The sequence below is a fragment of the Delphinus delphis genome, chromosome 9, assembly GCF_949987515.2.
Source record: "Delphinus delphis chromosome 9, mDelDel1.2, whole genome shotgun sequence".
NCBI classification, from domain to species: domain Eukaryota; kingdom Metazoa; phylum Chordata; class Mammalia; order Artiodactyla; family Delphinidae; genus Delphinus; species Delphinus delphis.
Window position 1 is genome coordinate 13,940,890 of NC_082691.1, and position 25,675 is coordinate 13,966,564.

At 41.9% G+C, this 25,675-nt stretch overlaps 1 protein-coding gene across 1 annotated transcript in view; it reads right to left on the reverse strand.

The window, feature by feature from the left end:
* Nucleotides 1–4,902: 4,902 nt before the first annotated feature.
* SUGCT (succinyl-CoA:glutarate-CoA transferase) overlaps nt 4,903–25,675 on the reverse strand; it is a 684,957-nt gene continuing 664,184 nt past the window's right edge. Inside the window, exon 14 of the mRNA XM_060020208.1 lies at nt 4,903–8,000. Within this exon, the coding sequence (XP_059876191.1) occupies nt 7,837–8,000 (164 nt within the window). The 3' untranslated portion in view covers nt 4,903–7,836. The remainder of the gene's footprint in view (nt 8,001–25,675) is intronic.

Sequence of the window (25,675 nt, forward strand, 5' to 3'; positions counted from 1 at the left end):
TATCTCTGTAAATTCATACACAGAAAAATCTTCTGGAGTGGGGGGAACATTTTCAGGTCCTCTTTGGTAGACGTATATGTTCTTAGGATGTTTGACAGTTGAAAAACTGTGATATCTCCCTGAGACGGCAGCCTGAGGAGACTTTCCTGAGGGTTTTGCTGACAGTGTTTCAGTTAAGCTGATCCTTTTGGAAACCCTGTTATTTCTAGAGCATTTGCAAAGGTTGAAATGAATGGATTAGGGTCTTTCTGCTCCTGATATGTCTTGCCCTTTACCCCTTTGAAGATCCCCAAGTCCTGGGGTGCAAGAGGTTTAGGGACACAATCTGAGGGTAGTGTCCGTGGTAATGACGGCAGGGTATCACTTAGTCACACTGAAGGTGATGGAGCAGAGGACCTGTGAGTGTGTCCACTTTAACATGATGACCTCCATCTTTTTCTTTTTTTTCATGGCTATGCCATGCAGTATGTGGGATCCTAGTTCCCCGACCAGGGATCGAACCCGTGCCCCCTGCACTGGAAGCATGGAGTCTTAACTGGACCACCAGGGAAGCCCCGACCTCCATCTCCAGGCAGTAGCCTTCAGGGCTTCCCAGGCACGTTGAATAAGTGCATTAGTACATATAAATCTATTAGGACAGTGCTTTACATATAAGACCTTAACAGATATTGTTGTTGGTGTCATTATTATTATTATTAAGCATCAAATTTAACCCCAGTCACAGAACTCATAAGAAGATCTTCCAGTATTGCTGAACTATATCTATCATGTATCCTAAGAGAGAGAGAGAGAGAGGAAAAAAAAGAATATAATAAGAGCTCTTATTTCACGCGGATGCAGAGTAAGTCTACTTCAACTTTGCACAGGAAATGAAAGGTAATAACTCTACCAGCAGAATCCTCTTCCTCCCCCAGCTGGGCCTATTCTAGCTCTGACTGTTCATTCTCCCAAGTTAAAAAACCTTCCCCCAGAAATGTACCCACACAGAGGCCCACCAAGCTACTCATTTCACCACATGTCACCTGGGTCGTATGAGTGTAGCTGCACAAAACTGAGTTTTGATCACTGTCATCTCTGCAGGGTTTTGTCGGTGACTTCAGCTAACTGAGTCACTTAGCGAGGCCTGAACACCACCTCTGCTCGCGTGCTGGGCCCGCAACCTTTCACTTAGGTTTTCCCAGAAAGTAAATTTGGAGAACCAGACAAATGTTTGGGATGCAGAAGATGGGAAACGGGCCCAGAGACGGAAACCCTAGTGACTGGATATTTCCAACTCTGTCATATTTTTTAAGAATGGAACACTCTCCCATTTGCACAGTTCAGCAAATCAAGCTGAGAAGATTCAGGGTCCTGGGTCACTGGGCACTGTTTCCAGAGGTGACCTGTGGGTCACTGCATTTCTGTTCTGCCCCCTCATCTGTGTCAATGCCATTGCAAGCATTTGGCTATCTATAATGACAATCCTGGAAATATAGTTCATTTTCTACCCCCCCCAAAGAGTGAATCTTTAGCAGTCCCCCCAAAATAGACGCTACAATTTTCTTGACCCTCTGAGAAGAAAGAACACAATAATGTCCATTAGTAGTATATTTCAAAGCTTTGATCAAGAACAGCCAGGAAGTCCTTTGTAAAACCTACAAACATAAATCCAAGTCTACTGGGGTGAATGTGTGTTACACATGTTGCCATGTCCCATACCAAGAGATGCTACGGCAATCTGAATTCTTCTCTAGGGTTCAGAAGGAGGTAAAGGGGAGGACAGAAAGATATTTTCCCGTGGCCGTTTTCCATTAATTTCTCTCCTCTCAGTTGTGTGTTCTGAAGCTATGTCTTGCTTCATGGGCAGCATTTGTGCACAAGTTCTGGGTGACAGCAAGTTGTGCTCATTCTGCAGATGAGCAGCAAGAAAGCTTTGCTCCTCCAATCTCTGTGGTCAGGAGCCAAAGAAACCAATATGAGTTGAACAGACTGTCATGTGGTTCATTTGCAAAGAAAAAGAAAGGGGTGGGGGGAGACAGGAGGGGTGCGTCTGAGTGTTTTTCATCCTGTTGAAAGAAGAAAGCAAAGGGAACTGAGAGGACCCAGGCTGCCTGTTTCACAGATGGCAAAACCAAGGTACCGCCTTTCTGGAGGCCGTTTGACAGCAGTGATTAGGGGCAAACTACTAATCCCCCTTGAAGGCAGAGTAGCTGCCTTCTCCAAGAAAAAGCAAGAAACAAAGGGACTTCCCTGGTGGTCCAGTGCTTAAGACTCCACGCATTTCCACTGCAGGGGGCACAGGTTCAATCCCTGGTCGGGGAACATAGATCCCACGTGTGGCAAGGCCAAAAAAACAAAAGAAAAGAAAAAGCAAGAAACAAAGGCCAAGGCTGAGTGCTGGAGCAGAAACATCAAGCTTCATGCCCTCCTTCCCCCTTCTCTGATGAGAACTCAGTCACAACAGCAAGACGCCAGCTGTCACAGAGTCTAGTCTCTGCTCTGTATTACATTTTATTTATTTATGTTTTTCTTAGCACTGGGGGCATGTGACAGGTAGCAAGCCCGAGGGCTCTGCCCCAGACTGGGGTGACATCTGGAACACTCCTTCACTTCGTTCCCTGAGTTTTGAGGGAGAAGGAGAGGGAGCCAGTTATTCAGGGCTCGCCCCGCCCATGGATTAAGCCAAAATCGCTTGTGGAGCTGAAGTCATGGCCAGAATTACCACTAGTTATCCTCCAGATCACTGAGCAAGTCCTATTTTTCTCGAGGTCAGTGGTGGCTTTTGGTGTCCATGCTTATGTAACATGGACAAAAAGAGAGAAAGAGAGAAAGAAGCGGAGGAGGAGGGAGAGGAAGATAAAGGAGAGGGAGAAAGAAAACATTATTGTAGAGAAAGGATGGGGAAAAAGTGAAAAGTCAAAAAGGAAGTGGAAATAAAAAAAGAGAAAGTAGAAAAAAATGGACTTACAGGGAGGTGTCAATTAGTCACTTTGCATGGCAACGATTCTCCTGTCACTTTAGACTTTCAAATCAAGGAAGAGCAGCCTCCATATTAGTTTACTATTGGTGCTGTGACAAAATATCACAAACGCCGTGGCTTAAAACAGCACAAATTTATTAGCTTACAGTTCTGGAGATCAGAAGTCCCAAATGAGTCCAAACTAGGTCTCACTGGGCTAAAATCAAGCAGGACTGCTTTCCTTCTAGAGGCTCTAAGGGAGAGTCCTTTTTTTTTTTTTTGCATTTTTCATCTCCTAGAAGATGCCTATGTTCCTTCATTCGTTTCCATTTTCAAATCCCATAGCAATCGGAAAAGTCCTTCTCCCGTCATGTCACTCTGACACTGACTCTTCCACACTTAAAGGCCCCTGGGATTGTATCAGGCCCACCACAGGGCCCACAGGCCCCTGTGATTGTATCAGGCCCTCTTGCCATGGAAGGTGGCACTATCCACAGGTTCTGGGAATTAGGATGTGGGCCTCTTTGGTGCATCTATCACAGCCTCTTATTAAAAAAAAAAAAGGATACAAATGACCTTATTTACAAAACAGAAACAGACTCACAGACTTAAAGAATGAACTTATGGTTACCAGGAGGCCAGGAGGGAAAGGTAGGCGGGGAGGGATAGATTGGGACTGACATGTACACACTGGTCTATATAAAACAGATAACCAACAAGGACCTACTGGACAGCACAGGGAGCTATACTCAACATTCTGTGATAACCTATATGAGAAAAGAACCTGAAAAAGAATGGATACATGTGTAACTGAATCACTTGGCTGTACACCTGAAACTGACACGGTTAATCAGCTATGCTCCAATATAAAATAAAAATTAAAAAAAAAAAAGTTGCAAAGGGTCAAGAGGCTGGGTAGTCCCTTTAATGTTAAGATCTTAAAGAATGGGAAGAAAGAACTATTTCTCCAGAAAAAAAATTTGAGGTGGGTGAGTTCCGTCTCCTGGGTAGCATTTGAGCTCCCCCCAGTGCCTGTCCTCCCTGCCGGCATTCACACGTCAGGTCAGGCTAGGCTCACGCTGCGATGGGCTCGCCAGGGTCCCCAGGGCCAACACACCCTTGGGTCACCCTGACCTGGGCGTGCTCTCTCTTCCCTTCCACCATATCAAATTCACTTATTCCAACTCTCCTCCCTTCAAAACTCACATTCCCTCCCCCTAGTGTGTAGAATAAATATATGGTTTCAAAGTATTTGCATTCATTTGTCAATAATACGTTAACTTCCTGGAGTGATACTAAAAGACACGGTTTTGAATCAGCTTTGGGGGAAATGTGTCTGTTGGAGGTGCTTATACTCCACGAATCCCACCACATAAACCTGTCCTGCATAGAGCCAGCTCAGGTCCATTTGTGCCCAGAAGATAGCCTGGTATGTCTACACAGAGAAACCATTTAAGCATCATATGAGAGTAGGAATTTATAAAACACTGAACCCTGGTATTTCTCTACTAAGACTGTAAGAAGTAACACAATTTTATCCTGATGTCTGAGAAAAGTTCTACATTTCCCCTGTGATGTGTTTTTTATTTTCCCAACAGCTGTTTGAAATGGAATTATGTACCTTTTTTTCCAGAACCTTTTCATCCTCCTTATCAAATAATGATTGTACCACAAAATAGAGAGGGAAAAGAAGTGAGCTTGACATTCTGGCCTCCTAAGTGTCATTGATACTACAATCAAGGTGAACCACCATTTTCTGCTGGCATCCCGTGTCTGAAGAATCTCATGAATTTAAGGACTCACTATAGCGGATATTCTCCCATGAACAGAAGCCAATGCAAGAAAAATCTATTAATCTTTGGGGATGAGTTTGAAAATGAATAGCCCAGGGCCAGGGAATGGAGGGTGAGGACTGTGCCTTTCTTTCCCTCTCGTCTCCTTTGCCACATGAGCTGTCAGAGAACGGGTCCTGTGGATAAAGGCAGCATTGAGCCACATGGGACAGTGACAAGCAAGACTCACATCCGTAAAAGCAGACCACATGCCGACGTCATGGGACCGAAGGGTCAGTGGTGAGCTACCAAATTCAGGTGAGATACAAGCGGGTGTGAATTTCCGTGCAAAAGGCTGAAAGCAGGGGTCTTGAAGTCTTATGCAAAAGCCCCCCACTGTGGGGTTATCTAAGAGGTTAACCCCACATAGTCTAATAGTCTAATGAGCTAGTATGAAATAACCTATGTGAGACCTCCCTTGTTTTTCTGTTTTTTTAAATCATGACTGGGCTTCTAACTCCTAGTAGATGGACTGAACACGAAAGAACACCAAGTAACCCGGGGGAGTCACACAAAACTGGTCAATGTTCATTTCTCTTCTTCTGGGGAAACATTCAGCATATCAGAATGCATGACGGAAAATATGCTTGATTAACCAGGAAATCATGGCAGCAGAAAGTTTAAGAAAAAAATCAAGGGAAGGAAACCAGTTGCTCGTGGACACACATAATGATTAACCCGCGAAGTTTCAAAGAACTTTCTAGGCCAACCTCAGACACAAATCTGCCAGAAGGTAGGCCTTGACACAAAGTGAACTGGAGCATATGGTATCTTAATAGTATGTTTGGCTTTGGAAATGCATAAGATAATAGGTCCTGATAATTAAAACAGCACATTGTTTATAGGTATAACTTGATCTGGGACATGTTGCTAGAAATTGTAGCAAGCACAGTGTTTCTTGCAGGACTAATTATCTATCTGAACTTGAAACATATTCTAAATTACTTCTCTCACCTAATCAGTTGGGTAAGTGCTATCTGTTGGGTAATGAACAGGTTCAAAGTTCTCCTGGATCGTTTTGAGGTGTGTAGGTGGAAATCTGGACAGCTACATACACGATTACACTGGAGACGGTCTCCAATGGCAACTCTGCTAGGGACCAAGACTGCGCAATCAACCAACCGTAATTGATTTCAAGGTTTTAGAGGCATTTTGTGACCCTGTCTAAATGATCAACATCCTGCTACATATGGAGACCCAGATATTTAAGGGTTATTGCTCAGTAACCAAGTAATTTGCATTTCAAGACATCTACTTGGCTTACTAGGAGAAATGGTGGAGAAACGTCTTTCAAGGTATGTGTTTTGCCAATTCTCTGTCATCCAGTCTTTTACCATTTTCATTACTAATTGTATATACATGGAAGAATTTCATTTAGATGTCTGGCCTGAAGTGAATGTCTCCAAATATATATCTACGAATTAGCCACTGGGGGAAAAGTACTGAAGAAGGTATCAAATTACCCTTGCATGATGAAATTCTAACTAGTGGGATAACAGCAGGAGTTCTTCAGAATAAGTTGTCCACAAAGAGGAAAGCAGAGAGGACAATAAGTGTTTCAAGAATTAGTAGGCATTCTTCTAGGAAGTCCCAGGAGGCCTCATGAGAAGACAAACTTCCTTTGGAGTCCTTGATTCTACAAACACATTGGGGCTTACAGCATGCATAAATGGCTTGAATCTTCCCAATAAAAAAGAACACCATAAGAAAACTAGCTCTAGGGGCTTCCCTGGTGGAGCAATGGTTGAGAGTCTGCCTGCCGATGCAGGGGACACGGGTTCGTGCCCCGGTCTGGGAAGATCCCACATGCTGCAGAGCAGCTGGGCCTGTGAGCCACGGCCGCTGAGCCTGTGCTCCGCAACAGGAGAGGCCACAACAGTGAGAGGCCCGCATACCGCAAAAAAAAAAAAAAGAAAACTAGCTCTAAATCACAGTTTGAAAAATGAACATCTGTAATTTAACTTTCAATGACCACTTGGCATGTAATGACATGGCTTTAAGATATAATGTGCCTAACAGCGTGAATTGTTTTCATATGAGGATACTCATCATGGGGTCATCTGATTCCTTGGTCTGTACCTGGGCTTGGGTGATTGGCAGTCTGAGTGACAATTCATCCTGGAACATATAGGCAAATCAGCTACCACCTTCTGGACAGGAAGATGTTTCTATATTTCGAATTCACTGACAAATACTTAAATGCAAATACTTAATATTAAGGCATGATATATTCTTCTACAGTGGATACTCAGATCACAAAGAAATATTTTCCTTTCATTCTCCAATTTATCATTATTTAGACGTTATTTAATACCGAGATAGTCATCTGACATTCATTTAAAAACCTGTTGCATTTGTACTTGGCTCAAAATAAGGTACCAATTAAAGAACCACTCTTCACCCCCTACATCCCAAAATTCATTGGTGGAGACTGATTTTCTGCCGTGTCTCATGAAATAATCAAAGAAATACAACATAAAGCCATTATTTACCCCCATGGGGGAGAACGGAGCTCAGTTTTATAATGGACATTAACAAATTCCATGGTTTAAATTACAGATTAACAAAGGGTTCATGAGCTCAAAATTAAGTTATTCTGTTTAAAATCAATCACCGAGACTGTCATTCTGCTTATTGCTTTGACTTCCTAACAAAGGTTTAAATGAGGACTTTATGTGCAAGTAAAGAACGTCAAGAGATCTGCTCTTTTTCAGACCTGCGTGGGCTGGAGGGGCAAACGTTTAGGCTATTAACGTAATTAGAATGAGGAATGTATTTTTCCAGAAAAAAAAAAAAACTTCACCCAAAAAAAAAAATCCCACAAATCCACAATTAATCTATTATCTGGGGGTAAACGGTAAGGTATCAAAGGTGGGGTGCGTTTAGAAAGCACTCGATTCACTGATACCAGCGCCATTCTGGAGAGGCCAGGCAGGAACTCTGGAATTCCTCTAACTCTTCAGTGGCAGGCACCAGAACTGGGGAGCAGGGTCCGGAAAGGCTACTTTACCTTTGCTAGCAAAACGCATTCCAACTGTGGTTTTGCAAAAAAGCGCATTTCCTTTGTCACTCAACCTCATGTTGGGTCACCACTCCAGCGCTGAGCAGCTCTGTGATGGCCCTGTCATCATATCTGAGGACCTCCTTCAGGACGTGCGTCGTGTGCTGCCCAAGCAGGGGGGGCGGGCTGGCCTCTGACATCTTTAACTCACTGTATCTCACAGCTGGGCCTGTCAAAGGGGGAGGAAGGCAGGAAACCTGTTAATGACTAACCCTCAGAAATTCATTACCCAAAAAAAAAACAAATTCATTACCCAAGCAGCCTGGGGTGTTTGCGATGAATGCCAGGAACATCACTGCCGGTTACACCCTTGCAGACGGACCATCATTTTGGAAAGAACTGCATTTGCACACATGGCTTTTCTTGACTTAGCTTTATCCAACTGTGCAGTGGTCATCTGACCTGCCCACCACCATGCAGGGGGCCACATGAATATGCCTGGCCTGTCACAAAGACCCACAGGGGTAGGTCACTCAACTGAGTTGACTTTCTGGGTCCCAGAGAACAGTGCCCATGGGTACATAGTGTCTCTCTGAAGCTGGAAATCTGACCCCAGGTGAAGGGAACACAAAGGTTTACTACTCAGCATCTACTGTAGGGTTCCAAGATTCAATTCAACAGACCACAGATCCACTACACCTCAGCCAGACCCTGGGTGAAGCCTTTAGGTGGTAGAAGAGGTTATGGGTGCAAGCTTCATTGTCAGAGAGACTTCTGTTTGGATATCAGCTCTTCTACTTTCGAGCAGCGCCATCTTGGACTAATTACTTAACGTCTCTGAGCCTCGTGTTCTGCGACTAAACTGGGTATGATAAAGTTTACCACATAGACTTGATGTAAGGATTTAAATGAGATAATGGACAGAAAGCACGAAGTAAGCATCCCCTAACCCACAACAATGCACAAAACCTGCCGGCCACTATGATGACAAAAGCTGCCCCATCACCTCCCTTGATGCTTTGCAGTGCAAGAGGAAAAGGATGTTTATTGTCAGCTCTTTGCTGAGCACTGAGCCACTGCAAACAGGGTAACTCAAGAAATGCTTTCAACACCTGTTGGGAATGGATTTTATCATCCCCAATCTTCACATAACGACACTAAAGTCCCCAAAGCTAATAAGGTTTTGCTCAAGGTCACATGGCTAATAATTAATAGCACCAGGAAGCAAGTCCATGTCCACCTGAGCTGTCTCACATTGAAGACCATGTACTTTCCATAACCTTAGCAGCCTCGTCTTGCTTCTCACTCTTCCATGGACAAGCTGGGGAACATGCTGTTTCAACAGATTTTACTTTTGTTGCCTCATTCAATAAATGGTATTTATGTTGGCTGTCCTTTACGTCTCACTTGATTAGGCTTCGGGAAAACAAATTAGGGAGTCACAAGGAGACTACAAAACAGTACATTTCTATCTCATAAAAATTCTTCCAGCCTCCTCTCGATTTGGGGAGCTCATAGGAAGAACAAATAAAACCAAAGCACATGTGGGTAACAGAATGTCAGTCAGTAAAGCAGCAAATGTGCTCCCGGCTCTTCGGAGAATTCCATTCAGAAAAGGTCATGTTGAGGAAGCCATTGTTGATGGAGAGAGAGGACACAGACCTCCTAAAACCATCAAGCCGCCCCTGTCTGTCACCCATACCATGCACTCCAGATAAACGGCAACTTCCAACTGACTGCACAGTTTTCCTTCTCTGAAGCTCAGGGAAATTCCTTTTTCTTCCCCTTCTCACACTTCCCTTTAAATGCTCCAGTGTATGACTGTTTTTTCACGGGTTGGTCCCTTTTCAGGAAAGGAGCACACATTGGGAAGCAGTGCCCCCTACGCTCCCGGGAAAGCTGATAATTTGGTATTTTAGGGATGTGTTCCATTTTGACATTAACCATGGTTTTCATCTAAAACTTGTCTTTCAAAAGGACTCTGCTGAGCGAATACAAGGCTGAAGTCGAAGTCAGGTATGTGTTCTTTTCCTACTGGAGGACCTGAAGCAAGACGATCAACTGGAAAACAGTCACTTGACTATTCAGGAATCTGGGTTGAAACACAGCTACCATTTACTGCTATTGCTGCTGCTGCCAGGAGTATTAGCAGTGGTAGCTACCGTTTCCTAAGAATCTAGGATGTGCCAGCCACTGTGCCAAAGGTTTTACATACATGATCTCCTATAATCCTCACGGCAATCCTGTATGGATGATGCCGGAGGTTTAAGGTAAAACGGTTACAGTTAGGATCCAGGTTAGAAAATGAGAATAACTTGCCCAACATCATACAGCTAGGAAGTTGTCAGTTTCCAAGTCCAGGTCTGTTGGGTTTAGGAACTTGGAGTTTTGTTAAAAAAAGAATGGGTTGAGGTGAAATTCACACAACATAAAATTCACCATTTTCAAGTGAACTATTCAGTGGCATTTAATACATTTGCAATGCTGTGTGACTACCACCTCTATCTAGTTCCAAAATATTTCCATCGCTCCTGAAATGGAGCAGGACCCCACCTGTGGTCCTTGGCCCCCATGTCCTCCGCCTGCCTTTTGTCTGTGGAAAAACTTTAACCAAAGAATAAGTTTAATCAGAAAAATGAGAAAATGCAGAAACAAAGGAAAACCGTACAACAAGACTAAATAATAATAGTTTAGTCATTAAGCGCAGTTAAGGACCTTTAGTTCCTTCTCAAGGGCTATAGATAATATTCTGAGCCCTATCCTGTGAGCTGTCTTATAGACGCTGAAACCCCATCAGGTGGAAGAAGTTAACTACGTGATGGCCAGACCGTAGCCGTGACATTAGCTGCCACAATTCCAAGAATTGGCCTCAAGGAAATGGGAACAAACCGACCCTGGAACTGAAGATTAACCGTACTTAAAACAATCAGGATGACGCTGGTCAGACCAGCGATGACCGATTTCAGGATGACTGTCAGAGCTGACTGTGCTGTTTCTGCATGTAGCCCCTTCCTTCAACCTATAAAAGCTCTTGCCCTCTGATTGTGAGGGGTGGAGTCGGCCTTTGGACAGGCATCCGCCCTCCCTCGCATGGCCCCCCCCTTCGCCGGCATGCAAAATCAGGCAGACTTTCCTTTCTGCCAACCTTGCCTCTTTACTGGCGAGCAGCCAGACCCCACCTTCAGTTACACTCTCAGCAAAACCCTCATCCCTTAAGCAGTTTCTCTCAATTCTCCCCTCCCCTCACACCCCTGGCAACCACTAACCTTCCTTCTGTCTCTAGGGATTTCTCTATTCTGGATATTCCATATCAATGAGATCATACAGTATGTGACCTTTAAGTGTCTGGTGTCCTCCACTTAGCATAATGTTTTTGAGATTCATCCACATTGGAGTACTGTGGTATTGGTACTTAGAACTTGGACGTTTAACCTCCCTGCAGGGATGATGCATAAGGGAATTCTTCAGGTCCAGCCATAGGAAAGGGCAGTTCAACTTGTGTCACCCTCACTATGCACCATCCTTTCCTGGGAGCTTCCAGATCCACACCGAACACTATGCTACCAAGTCTGGGATGAAGGGCATTTAACACTTTGCACAAAAAAATCTTAGAGAATTTAGGTTGGTGGAATGGTATTACTTGGTAATTTTTAGACTTGCTAGGATAAAGACACCTGGAAGATACTATACATTTGGAAAGCTTAGGCTTCTTTAAATAAATATAAGTTACTAAGTAAGCCATATTGCAGTTTATGAAATTGTATATACTTTTTCATATGCCCCTTCAGAAACCAGGTATTTTGCATATGATTGATTTTAGAAAGATTCTGAAGCTGGGGTTTATCCATGTAATTTAATATCAGAGTATGGTATAGGTATCTGTACTGTACTGGCCGTTTTCACATTGTAATTTTCTATACGTTTCTTAAATACAGCAGTGCTCCCTTATCTGTAGGGGATAGTTTCCAAGACCCCATGTGGATGCCTAAAACCACAGATAATGTCAAACCCTATGTATACTCTTTTTTCTTATCCACACATACTTATGATAAAGTTTAATTTATAAATGAGGCACAGTAAGTGATGAACAACTATAACTACTGATAACATAGAACAATGATAACAATATACTATAATAATAAGTTATGTATAAGTGGTCTCTCAAAATATCTTACTGTACATATTTAATGCTTTTTCCATCTTAACTAAGCACCTATGACACACTGTGGCCGTAACTTTTGCAGTTTGAGGCGTGACAGCAAAACTAGCACCAACTTCTTTTTCCTTCTTCACCATTTCACGGATAGAAGATGCGCTCTTACTGTAGATCTCAGCGACCTCAGCTTACAGTTTATTCTTCTTTCCTTATTAAGTTGAGAACTTTCACCTTTTCACTTAAAAGCAGCTCTTTACAGCTTCTCTTTGGCATATCCGAATTGCCAGCATCACTACTCTTGTGCTTTGGGAACATTATTCAGTAAAATAAGGGTCACTTGAACACACGTGCTGCCACCGACGGACAGTCAATCTGATAACCTAGAGGGCTACTAAGTGACTAACGGGTGGATACGCTGGACAAACGGATGATTCAAGGGACAGAGGGGGATGGCAGGAGAGTTCATCACTCTCCTCAGAATGGCACACAATTTAAAATTTATGAATTATTTTTTTCTAGAATTTTCTGTTTAATATTTTTAGACCACGGTTGACAACAGGTAACTGAATCTTTGGAAAGTGAACCTGGGGATGGGGCAGAGTGAGGAGCTACTGTGGAGGATCATTTTGCCACATGGTTCATAAAACCCAGAAATTTACAGTCCCTTAAAAATATAGACACGCACAGTGAGACAAGGAAGGCAATATCTAGATCCCAGAGAAAGCTAAGTTCTCATGGGTCCATTGAATCCTGTCCTTGTAACCCTGTGCAATAATCCTATGTACCTGGGACGTCCCTCCCAGTCTAGGCTTTGCATGGAGGGTTCTTCAACTATTTGTTTCAAGAAGTAGAACATGTTTGACATAATTATTTACATCTAAGGTCCAGAAAGAATGATCTGATTTTCTGTTTAAAAAAAACGATGAGCAGATAAGTCACATGTTCTTAAATTACTTTTTGGCAAAGCAATATCTACACCCGCATATGCTTTCAAACACTTGAAAGCTGTGTGATCTTGAGAATTCTTAAAAGTCCCTGAGGGCTTCCCTGGTGGTGCAGTGGTTGGGAGTCCGCCTGCCGATGCAGGGGACACGGGTTCGTGCCCCGGTCCGGGAAGATCCCACATGCCGCGGAGCGGCTGGGCCCGTGAGCCATGGCCGCTGAGCCTGTGCGTCCGGAGTCTGTGCTCCGCAACGGGAGAGGCCACAACAGTGAGAGGCCCGCGTACCGCAAAAAAAAAAAAAAAAAAAAAAAGTCTCTGAGTCTCAGTCTATAGATTTCTAAAGTGAGGCTGGCAATACCTACGGAGGATTGGTTTGAGCAGTTGGGTAATACAATATGGGTAATAACATCAGTAATAATCAAATAAATGTGTATGAAGATAATGAGCCCCAATTTTGTTTATAAAACTAGCAAATCATCTTGTGGATGTCATCTTAGCGTGTGTTTAAGACGTCCGTGATTGGGACTTCCCTGGTGGTGCAGTAGTTGGGAGTCTGCCTGCCAATGCAGGGGACCTGGGTTCGAGCCCTGCTCTGGGAACGTCCCACATGCTGTGGACCAGCTAAGGCTGTGCGCCACAACTACTGAAGCCTGTGTGCCTAGAGCCCACGCTCTGCAACGAGAAGCCACCGCAGTGAGAAGCCCGCGCACCGCAACGAAGAGTAGCCCCCACTCGCCGCAACTAGAGAAAGCCCGCGAGCAGCAACGAAGACCCAACGCAGCCAAAAACAATAAATAAAAAAAAAAAGAGGTCTGTGATTGGTAGGAATGCAAATTGGTGCAATCCTTCTGGAGGGAAATTTGTCAACTCAACATCAAGAGTTTTAAAAGTGTTCACACACTTAGATGGAGAAATCCTGCTGAAAAAAATTTTTTTTTCTATGGATGTAATCAGGAATATTGACAAATTTTATTGGCAAGGATCTAAACAAACAACTTTCTAAATCTCCTTAATACTCTTAATACCTCTCTCCTTCCCACAAGGCTTTCTAACACACAGCCTGTGAGGGTTCTTTGTGGGGCATTCTGAACTTAAAAAAAAAAGAAAGAAAGAAAACTTTTCCATCTTTTCGTAGCTTCCAAAGGTTACCCTGTTAAGAGTAGGTGTTTAGCAATCATTCCCTCATGTACTGTCCTCAAAGGCCTATCTCTAACCGCTTCCTTCTAGATAAAGAGGTCAAATAGTTGTAATACTGAAAAAAAATTAGGAAAATATGTCCAAAACTTTGGCACTGGTTCAATAAATTACAGTAACTCTAAATGATGGCAAACTGTACTATAATTTCAAGTTGTGTATTTTGGGGCTTTGAACAGCTATAACTGCCTTCACTCTCTCCTGATAAGCCACTGAAATAAAAGTACATGAGTTAAACAAACAAACATAAAACTTCATATGAGGAAAAAGGATGGGAGAGAGCATTACTAGTGAATGGGATATTCCAACAAATTTAAGAATGACATGGATGGGATCATGTTGATGGGGAAAAGAGGCAGAGAAAGCTGAAGCACAGAATATTCTACAAGGACACTGAGAGGAAGTCGATGCCAATTGGTCTATTTCACCTCCCCAAAAGCCTCTTTTTTAAAAATTTAATATAATTAATTTTTTTTATATTTTTGGCCACTCTGTGCATGGCTTGCGGAATCCTAGTTCCCCGACCAGGGATCGCACCCGCACCCTTGGCAGTGAAATCGCCGAGTCCTAACCACTGGACCGCCAGGGAATTCCTGAGCCTCTTTTCTTAAAATCAATGGTTAAGAGAGAGACAGATCTTAGACTAGAAGTAGGGCTGAAAGCAGAAGGATTAAACACCTCAATATAGACTAGTCTCACTGGTTTCTACTAGAAACTAGAAGAAAGTGAAGCTTGCTTTCAAATTTCTAAACGGAAATGACGTTAAACCTAGAATTGTATATCCAGTCAAATGGTTAATCAAATATGAACGTATTTTCGAACTTTCAAAGATTAAACTTACTAAGTATGTTTCTTGAAGTTGACTCCAGTAAAACACTGGAGTAAATGAAATAAGAGGAAAATGTTGGTACACACAGAGGACCAGCCAGGAAGTGTAGGGAAGGAAGGTCCCAGAACGACAGCTTGGACAAGGCAGAGATGGAGAAGGACAGAGATCTGCAAAAGGGGGAGTCTAAGGAGGCAGAAGAGCCTTAACTGTATAATCAGTATGACTGAGAGGTTGGAAAAAGTAAAATAACCAGATAAGGCTACATACGCAAGAGAAAAAGTAAGAACTAGGAACTCTGGAAAAACACAAAATTTGCCTAAGAAAATCAAGATTCAAATATGAAGCAAATTACAATGTGGCAAGATTTTAAGTAACTGATGGAATATAAGTAAAGAAAATCCATTTGACTTTGATGCCAAGAACATTCAAGAAGCGCTTATTATCTCTGTATCCTCTATAATGGCACAAAGCATAGTGCATTAGATTGTCTATTAGTTGCTGTTTGCCCTATGCCGGCAGGAAAATGCCAACTGTATTTGCTAATTGGCCCTCAATGCCTTTTGTGGTCCTTCTAATGAAGATAACAGCAAGCATCTTCTCTTGAACACTTGTGATGACTGTGGACTCTGCTTTTTATTTGCATTATCTCACTGGACTTTTCAACTTATAAAACAGAGAGCATTATAACTCGCATTTTACAGATCAAGAAATCGAGACCCTTTAAAGGGTTAGTTTGTCTAAGGTTACCCAGTTAAGTAAGAGAGAGAACCAGGACAAAATGTCCTATACGTCAGACTCCGCGGTCCATGCACTGTCATTCAATACAAATGTGGTGAACTAATTATTGCTAACAATTAAAGATATTTGAATAAATACTATTTATATTATTTTATTAATTCATTTATCCACTAATTTATTCTACATATAATTTGTGAGTATCCCTGTGTCAAGATCTGAGCTATATAATCTAGATATATGTTAGCAAACAAAATGTATCTAGACACTCCTTTCATGGAATTTACATTCTGATTCGGAAGACAGACAAATAGGCAAACAAATAAATAGTTTTAATTTGATAGAAATTATTAAATGAGTAGAAACCTAGCTGAAAAGAGGAGGATATTGCAGGCACGGTGGAGAGGGGTCATGGGGTAGTAAAGTCAGTCCCCTACATCCGAACCTTCAATTTGTGAACTTTCAAAGATGTGAACGTGCCCCTGGATGCCAGCTGTTGTACTGGACTACTGTACTTTTCAAGGTACTGTACTGTAAGATTAAAAATGTTTATTTTTGTGCTTGTTTTTTATGTGTTATTTGTGTGAAAAGTATTATAAACCTATTACAGTACTACAGAGCTGACTGTGTTAGTTGGGTACCTAGGCTAACTTGTGTGAACAGGCTTGATGTTCAAGGCACTGAAAAAAGTTCCAGGGTGGCTCAAACATCATTTGGTAGTTTCTAGATGAAGTTGGAGGGAGAGGCACAGGGATTTATAGGCTATGGTAGTAAACTTGGATCCTATTCTGAGTTCACTGGGAAGCAGCTGGGGCTTTAAGCAGAGCAGTGACAAGACTTAAATACTCCCATTGCTGGGCAGAGAATGCGATCAAATGAGCTTGGAGGCTGTTCTGGGGAGATCAGAGGAGACGATGGTGGCCTAGACTAGGATGGTGCCTACAGAATTTAAGAAAAGTGGATGTATTTGAGGGCTATTCGGTGATAGAATGAGAGGGCTTGCTGATGAAGTACAAGGCCCACCCAAGGTAGTTGAGGAGGGAGGGAGAAGGATCAAAGGAGAACTCCCCTTTCTGAGTTGAGTAACTGGTGAGGCCATTTACCAGATGCAGAAGGCTGAATGGATTCACAGACAAGCCTGGGTGGAAGCAGAAGTCAAATTCTTTTTTGAAGATGCTGTTTGACTTGCCAATGAGATATCTGAGGAGAGAAGCCTTTAGCTATGCAAGTCTGGAATTCAGGGAAGAGTTTGGGCCAGGATATGTAAATGTAGAGGTCATTTACCATCTAAATGTCTTCATTCCAAAGCAGTATATTTCCAAGGCAATTGTATTTATTCCAACATCTCTGATGCTGAGGTTTTAAATTCGTTATTCAGGCAGCCTTTCCTCTATTATCTAAGTTCTATATCAAAATCTATTGCATCAAAATGGTTTGTGTCCCCAGGAAGCAAATTAAATGAATGAAAAATTAATTTGTATAGCTCATAAATTCGGAGATAAATGCATTTCTTGCAAAGAGGAATTCTTGGCCTTGAACAGACACATCTCCACTGACTCAAGGGGTAGAAATCAGGGCAGTTTTACTTGTGAAAGAACTGTGGACGCTGTGCTCACAGAAAGAGGCAGAGAAAGAAACGCAGAGTTCTCTGAGGCTGAGTCATAGACACTCAGGGATTCCCAAAGGTGTGGATGTTTTTGATCTGCATTAATAAAGGCAATCAAACCAAAAAATGCTGAAAGAAATGTACACCACAGCAAGCTCCAGCACTTCAGCTGGTACCAAACCTGGAACCGCAAGTGCTGTCCTTGTGAGGAGTCTACCTAGTCTAAGGATTGGTGGGCAAAGCCCTCACCAGGAAGGGGGTTGAGTGGCACAGCTTGTGGGTTAGACCCATTTCTCCATGAGGACTGTGTGTGAACTGCCCTTGGTCCCTCAGGAACAGTGTGTCAGAGTCTAGGAAAGTGACAATGCCTTTGACCTCAACTTCTGCGGATGCCCGTTCTTGGGAGGCGGAACTAAAAAACCTCCAGGAACCCATAGGTCAAGAGCTGGAGGATGACGAAATGCAAAGGTAGATGAGGAGGAACCTGCCCCAGTCTCTAGTCATACACGATGACATTGGCAACTACTACTTAGTGAGCCCTTACTGTATACCAGGCCTGGGGCGAAGAGCTTTGTATTTGTTAATCTAATTTGATCCTCACAATAACCTTAGAGAGTTTTTGCATTTATCAGTGCCTTTTATTCCTATATCACAGAAGAGGAACATGCAGCTCAGAGAGGTTATGAAACGTGTACAAGGGCACACAGCACACAGCAGACGCACATATAGATCTGCTGACTTCATAGCCATTGTCTTCGAGAAGTGACATGGCAAGGGGGTTAAGAGCATGGGTTTGGGGAGCCAGAGGGTCTGGATTCACATCCTGGCTCTGCCACGTACTGAGTGTATCTCCTTGGGTAATTTACTTAAGCACCTGTGCCTCAGCATCTTTCTCTGTACAATGGGGATGAAAATGGTCCCTTCCATATAAAGTTGTGAGGATTTTTAGAACTTCTTAGAACAGAACCGAGCACACAACAAGCACTCAATACATGCTAGCTGCTGTTGTTACCTTTCCTTCTTTGCTGCAGTGCTGACCTTAGCAACCTAGATTCCTTAAGTAGAGCCTTGGTCACCTGTTAATTTCAGACTTCTACTTCCCAGAACATGGACAAGTGAGCTGCATTTCAGATTCATGACAGCAAGTTGGGGATAAAAGCCTTAACTTTTAAAAATCTTTAACAGTCAAGGATAAGATTATTTAAAGGAAAAGGAAAAGGGAGGAAGGAACACTTTTTAAAAAAAAAAATCAATTCTATTCATTCATTTTAGTTAAGGGCAGCTTTTTTTGTCTTCAAATACTAATTTTTAAAAAAGTTTTATTTTATATTGGAGTATAGTTGATTAACAATGTCATGTCAGTTTCAGGTATACAGCAAAGTGATTCAGTTATACATATACATGTATCTATTCTTTTTCAAATTCTTTTCCCATTTAGGTTATTACAGAGTATTGAGCAGAGTGCCCTGTGCTATAAGGAAGGAACCTTTTCTTAAGCAGCACTTTTCAAATGTTTATTTCATGTATTCCTCACTACAACCCCTTGAGATAGGTATGTTTTCCTCTTCCTACAGGTAACAAAAGGGAGGCTAAGGGAGGTTGAATGATTACCTGATCATCTGATAAGTACATACTTACTATCTCCAATGGCATCAGAACATACACCAGAAATTAATTTTATACTCTCTCGAATTTTAACTAGTTATGTTAAAAGGAACTTTGGAAACATGGGACTTACTTAACGAACGCTTACTCTGTGCCAAACACTATTATATGTGCTTTGCACATTTGATTCATTCAGCCCAGAAGGTACTACTATGATCCCCATTTGTAAAATCGGGAAAACTGAGCAACACAGCAGGGAAGTCACAGAGCTAAAAGGGTCGCAGAGCTAAAAGGAGCTGAGCCAGGATTCCAAGCCAGAGAGTCTTGCTCCAAATCCCGAATCTTTGCCAATGGGCCACGCTGCTTCCCAGTAAAGAGGAGAAAGCAAAAGAAGAGAGAATTATCTAAGCTGGAAAATAAACTCGGGGTCTTGGAGTAGAACATGCCAGCTTCAGATTCTGTCTTCTGACAGTCGATTCCCTCTGTGTTTCTAGATCACAGTTCTACCAGATTTCTTATGCAATAGGTACTCATTACTACTTCATCTTTTCACATTAATTTGTCATACTCCGCCTATTTCGTTGTAGGAGGTCCTGGAAACACAGCAGCATCGATACGTTCTGATTTCTCATGTTTCTGAGTCAGGCAATGCTCTCCAAAGCTTTCCTCTCTACCCACCCCAAAAGGAATGAAGCCTTCACTGTGTTCTCTGTGGAAAGTTATCTGGTTCAAGACACAGGGAGGGCCCAGTTCCTGGTGTGCCAGAAAATTCCTCAGACTAGCCCTGTGTCGTGTTTTCCATCTGTGGTTTGAGGCCCTTTGGTAACAAGACCCTGACTATTCCGTCTCATCTCCTCTTAGAAACCTTCCACGATTCTCTTAGGCTGAAAAGGGAATCTACCCCATAGATGCAAACATCCCAAGCTACTCTAACTATACACAGAGTTTGAGCTACGTTTCTATAATCCAGACCAACTTAATAATGTAAACAGTTTCAGGAAACAGAGGTAGCCAAAAACATGTGGGAAACCATAATGAATATTCAAGTAATGGGAACATAATATCACATCATCACGAGGGAAGGGACCTCAACGGTCCTTTTTTCCAGAACTCCATGCACCTTCCGTCTTCATGATGCATTTCTAAAGCAATGAAACAACTTATTGCTCAACCTCACAGCAAACTGGCAAAGGATCAGTACTAAGGGTTAAATTAATTAACATAGCTGGCCGTCCAATCATAATGGAAGAGAGAATGAATACAATCAAGTGTGTGGGTCTCTTCATTTGTTGTTTTTTTTTTTTATGTCTGATATGGGTGTCAACTTTTTTTAAAAAATTAAGAATACTTAAAAGCAAACATCTGTTTCATAATATATGAAATGCTGTATCGAAAGTTTTTATTTTGACTTCTCTGGACTATTGCTAAGATACATACTATAGATACCATTTAATCTTCAAGGCTTACTAGTGTAATAAGAAGCCAAACTTCATTTCACTGAAAATAATGATAGCTCCAGTACCAAGTTATTTCACAATTTCCCCTCCACTGCTTGAACTCATCATCATAACAATAACAATATTTTTTATATGGTGCCTCTCAGCCATGGCGTCCAGGGCGCCAAAGGGAGCCACACAGTTAGAACACATTAAGCCCATTAGATGTGAGATAAAAACAGATAAAGCCATTTCAACTAGCATGGAAGAGTGAGAAAAGGCCATAGAGAATAAAAATGGCTTTGGACACCTTGAACAGAAGGACTCAACTGATGGCACTGCTCATATGGTCCGGCATCCCAGCAACTCGAGGCAACATGTGGTGTGTACCACCAACTTGGATGAGTCACCCAGTCTTGCCCAGGGTTCAGAAGCACCATATATCACTACTGCTGTGGCAGACGTTAATTCATTATTCTGGAGCTCAATAAAGATGCCTCAAGCCCCACTACCTACGAGGTAAGAGTATATTTTCAACTATGTCTATGGTCCTGTGGTAGGCATCAGTGTTCATCAGATGTCCAGTTTCCACCTTCCAGGGCCACGATAGTGTGACATGTCCTGACCCCTTTGTGTGAGGCCATGGGATTGGTCAACAAATTGTGAATGGGAGGGAAGTGTATGCCCCACCTCCAGGCCAGAACACTCAATGCCGAGGTAAGCCCCTCCAGGTCTCTCTGCTATAACAACTCCACCTTGCAAGCCATAATGAACATGGGATGTGAGCAAGGAATCTACTTGTGTTGTTTTAAGCCAATGTTATTCGGGAACTGTTACTACAGCATGATCTAGCTTATGGAGACTGATTCTATGCCTCAATTTTAAAACAGAGACCTATTTGCCAGAACCAGAGGAGGGACTCATTCATCTAGTCTCTCAGCACTCCTTTCAAAAGCATTCAGTTCAGATGTTCCAAATACTGTGAAACTCTCATTGTGTGTGGAGTCAAATTTGACCAGTGGAATGATGAGAACAGCTATTATTTATTGAGTACTTACATGTGTTAGGCGTTTGGTGGAATGCTTTTCACATATTATCTTGTTTGATAGACTAAATGACTTTTAAAAGTAGGACGATTATTATACCGTTTTATCAACAAAGGAAAGTGGGGTTAAGTAACGTTATCAAAACAACACAGTCAGTCAACTAAAGAATTTTGTTAGAATCGAGGCTGGCTAAATACAAAGTGCATGCTCGTTAACACTAGGATATATTTCCTCTCTGCATAATGTGGAAGAAAATCTGTTCGCATATCAGTGGCTGAATAAATACCATTCTTTGGCAGATGGTGTTATAAAGCAGTACTGTATTATAAATACTTATATATTTCATGATTGCTAATCCATTAAGGCATTTATCTTTCATTTGATAAAGAAACAGGGTAACTTGCATTTGATTTATCTATCTTGTTCCAACCCACTGAAATGTCATAGTAGATTATCCACTTCCTGCTGGAAAAAATATACGGCCCATAAGGAAATGCTATCTATATTCATTAGCGAACACGCCATCTCCCCTCAAAGGGTGCTCCCCCAACTTTCAGCTGAGGTCTTTGAAAAATGTCGGGCTGGAAGAAACTACCCCCGGAGTGCTTCTTTCCAACATTTGTGTTTGCTTCTAATTATTTTCAAATTATTTTCAACACTTCTGAAAACGCTACGAAGGGTGAAGAAACACCTTGCTGACAATGTGCTCTTTGCCAAAATAATCAATCCTCCAGCTTCTTTTGCTTTCTAAAATTCTAATATTCAATACAAGCTCTTTGGGCACATTCCCAAGATTTTGTTTGGTTCGACTTCACCATGGAAAACAAAATTGGTTCAGCTGAAGTCTGTAGCCAGAACGTTTTAAGCTTCATAGACCTTCAAAGTAGTGACCTTCTCCTCACCCCCTCTGCCTCTGTGCTCCATTAAGGAAAATACCGGAAGAAGTTTCCAGGCAGAGAAGCCAGACTGCATTTCGGTTCAATTTTGAGAGGAGGAACTGAACAGAGCTGGAGCAGGTAGTTATTTGTGGCTCTTACCTCAAATGAGCTTTGAAAAGTTCTTCTGTAAACCTTGGAAGGTCTTTTTAAATTTAATAAAAATTGCCTGTGCTTCTTAGCCTTTTATCTTAAAGGAATAAGTCTTATATCTACCATATTCTTTCCTTTTCCAGGACTTTCTTAGATCACACAAATCACAGTCACAGCCCAGGCAAATAGAGGATCAAGCAAATTAGGTCCTCAAACCTGCTGCTGGGAAAATGGGGGTGCTCATTATTTGTCACAAGAATTGATCTTAGTTTTTCTCTTTCACTTTGTCTCTGCAGTCCAGATGGAAAGACTATAGGAGAAGGTCCTTTCCCTCTATGCCCATGTTTCCGTTTTGGCATCACCAGCCTCTCAGTAACAGCACCCTAACCCTCAGCCTTCCCTTTGAGACCTTGTTACGCCAGTGGTCCTGTCTCTGAAACGTCTCTCACACCTCCCCACACCTCTGATCTTTTCTCCCACCTCCTTGGCCCAAAGCACTCTGAAATAGGAGGACCACTTGTCTAATCTTTTTGCCCAGCTGTTCCCTCCAGGCAACCTGTCCTCATTCCGCCTTGGACTGGATGCTGTGCAGGTCCCTGTGCCCACCTAGAAGGCGTCTCAGGTTGGCGATCCTCAAACCCAATTATTCTGAAAGTTCTGTTCAGGCTAACTTGATGCTGAGCCTTTCCTTTTCTTCACAGTGCAAAGGGACAGCTCTTTTCTCTGACTCCCTATAAATCTGATATGCTTCTCCTTTACGGTGTATCTCCACGTCTAACAGTATTGCCTCTTGTGATCTTTTTTGAGACCATAATCAATGTTTTGCTCATCTTCCATCCCCCACTGCACCTACCACACGGTGAGTGTTCAGTAAATAATTAGTGGAAGTATTAGACCAAAAAATCCTAACATATTCCTAGATTAGGAAATGAGACTACTAGAAATATGTGAAATACAGAAGGAAAGAGACATGAGGACTTGCAAATTAATATATTTTGCCCTAGGCGTCTAAATGGAGTCACCTTGACTCTTCTCTTCCTCTCACATCCCATTACCAACCCATCGGCAAATCCTTCTGGTTCCACCTTCAAAATATATACAGAATCCAACCACTTTTTACAACCAGCCTATTCCTTGCCACCATCACATCTTGCCTGGATTTCTGTGAGAGCCTCCTACCAGGTCTCCCTGCCTGCATGCTTCCCTGCAGTGTATTCTCAACAGGGCAGCTGCAGTCACCCTTTAAAAACATAATTCAGATCAAGCCACTCCTCTGCTCAAAATTCTGCAAAGTTATACCTTTGTAATTTTTGATGGCTCAGAATTTTGTTGAAGGATAGCCATCTCTCCTCCATAACTGTAAAAAACATTTTCATATTTGGTTTATAAACCCCAAACAGAATGATGGATCCAATTAACTTTTTTCATTTCTGTATCATCTGTTTCCTTGTAAGCACTTTTATATACACACCAGACTTCAGGATTTGTCCACTTATGTACCATATCAAGTGAATTTTGGTGCACAAACATCAAAAAAAAAAAAAATCTGCAAAGCTTTCCCTGTTTGACTCTTGACAATGGGCTCTGAGATTCCAAATAACCTTCTAACCTTCCCACTAAGCAGGTACCCCTGTGACCTCCCCTCCTGCATTCCTGCCCTTACTTACTCTGCTCCACTGTGCTGGTTTTCTTAACCAGGCATGCTCATCCTTAAGGGACTTTGCTCCAGCTTTTCTTTCTGCTTGGAACATTCTTCTTTCTGATATCTACATAGATTGTTTCCTCAAATCCACCAAGCCTTCACTCAGTGAGGTCTACCCTAACTAACTACCACCTTTAACATTTCTACTTGCCATTCTGACCCTGTCACTTCCAATCATCCTCACTCTGCTCTACTCCCTCTTTCTTCCATAGTACTTTTCAAATATGTCTGCCATTCTTTGTCTCCCTCTGCTAGAATGTAAGCTTTACAATGTCAGGGAGCTACGACTGTTTTCCTCAACAATATATTTGCTGAATACAAATGTATGAATGAATAAGTGAGTGCTTTAGTCCTAAATTCAGCTCTCCGGTTTCTTAAACAATGAGGTCATACCCTCAGACCTCAAGATTCTAGAAAACGAAATCTTATCAAATAGACCCAAAAATAAGGTGAAGCAGTGTTACTGACTATGAACCAAAATAGTCACATGTAAGCAGAAAAGTGTTCAATGCAATGTGTCTGTTCTCACTGAATCTGGTCTATGCAATTGTGCAACTTGCATGTATGTTACCCATGAGGACAGACACCTGTGACATTCTAAAGATGGAACATTCCAGCAGCTGTGCGGCATTTTTGAGTACAGAGATTCATACCACAGATTGGATGAAAACAGGTGTTCAGGAGAATTATCAAGCTCCGTGAGGGCAGGAATCATATCTGTTCTGTTTGCACTGTCTAGAAGCCAGTAAATTGGGATGCTCAATACATATTCGTTATGTGAGTGTAGGAATAAAGAGAAAGGATCCCTATTATTTTCAGAAATAAACAAGGCAGTAAAAAGTAATTTTGTATTCACACAAAGGAAGTATTCACACAAAGGAAGGTTTTACTACCTGGACGCTGGTACAATGATACCAAATTTTACCTCAATTTAATTTGTTTAGAAGTTAATTTTTTATTATGACAATAATATGGGGGACTCTATGAACAATGTAAAATAGCTCAGAAAACACTGACAGACTTAAAAAATTGTTTATTATTCCTTCTTGGAAAGACAGAAGTTCTTTTGGATTTTTAATGACTGCTTTTCTGTTTCAAAAACGTAAGTCTTGCTTTTATTTATATGAGACTATAATTTTTACAATTGCACGTTAATTTAATTTTGATTCCCATGTTCCTCTTTGTTAGTGGGTGTTGTGAATTTCACATAATAATAGTAATACATGTCTGTTGTGGTGTACAAACACTTTCCTATTTATTGTTTCTTTCCTTTCCCACATGCTCCTCATTAGCTATTTAGAGTCTTACTTACAAAATGCCCTGCTGACTCTCTTGCACATGAATTCTGTGGCTATTCTTGCCTGGTATCTTTCGAATTACTTAAAAGCATTTAACAACAGTAAAAAGGGCTAATAACTACTGAATATCTGAAATGTTGTTTTCGTTTTTTACAGTTTCACTGTAAATTTGAAGATAGTCATTGACTTTTTATATATTAATTAAATGCACGAGTAATATTCTTTCCCCTCATGGAGCTCTTTGCACAGTTTCCAAGAACACAAACTTGGTTCTCTTCTTCCGCTAAGGGTAGGGCTGGCTATTGTCTATGAAATATGTTAGGATA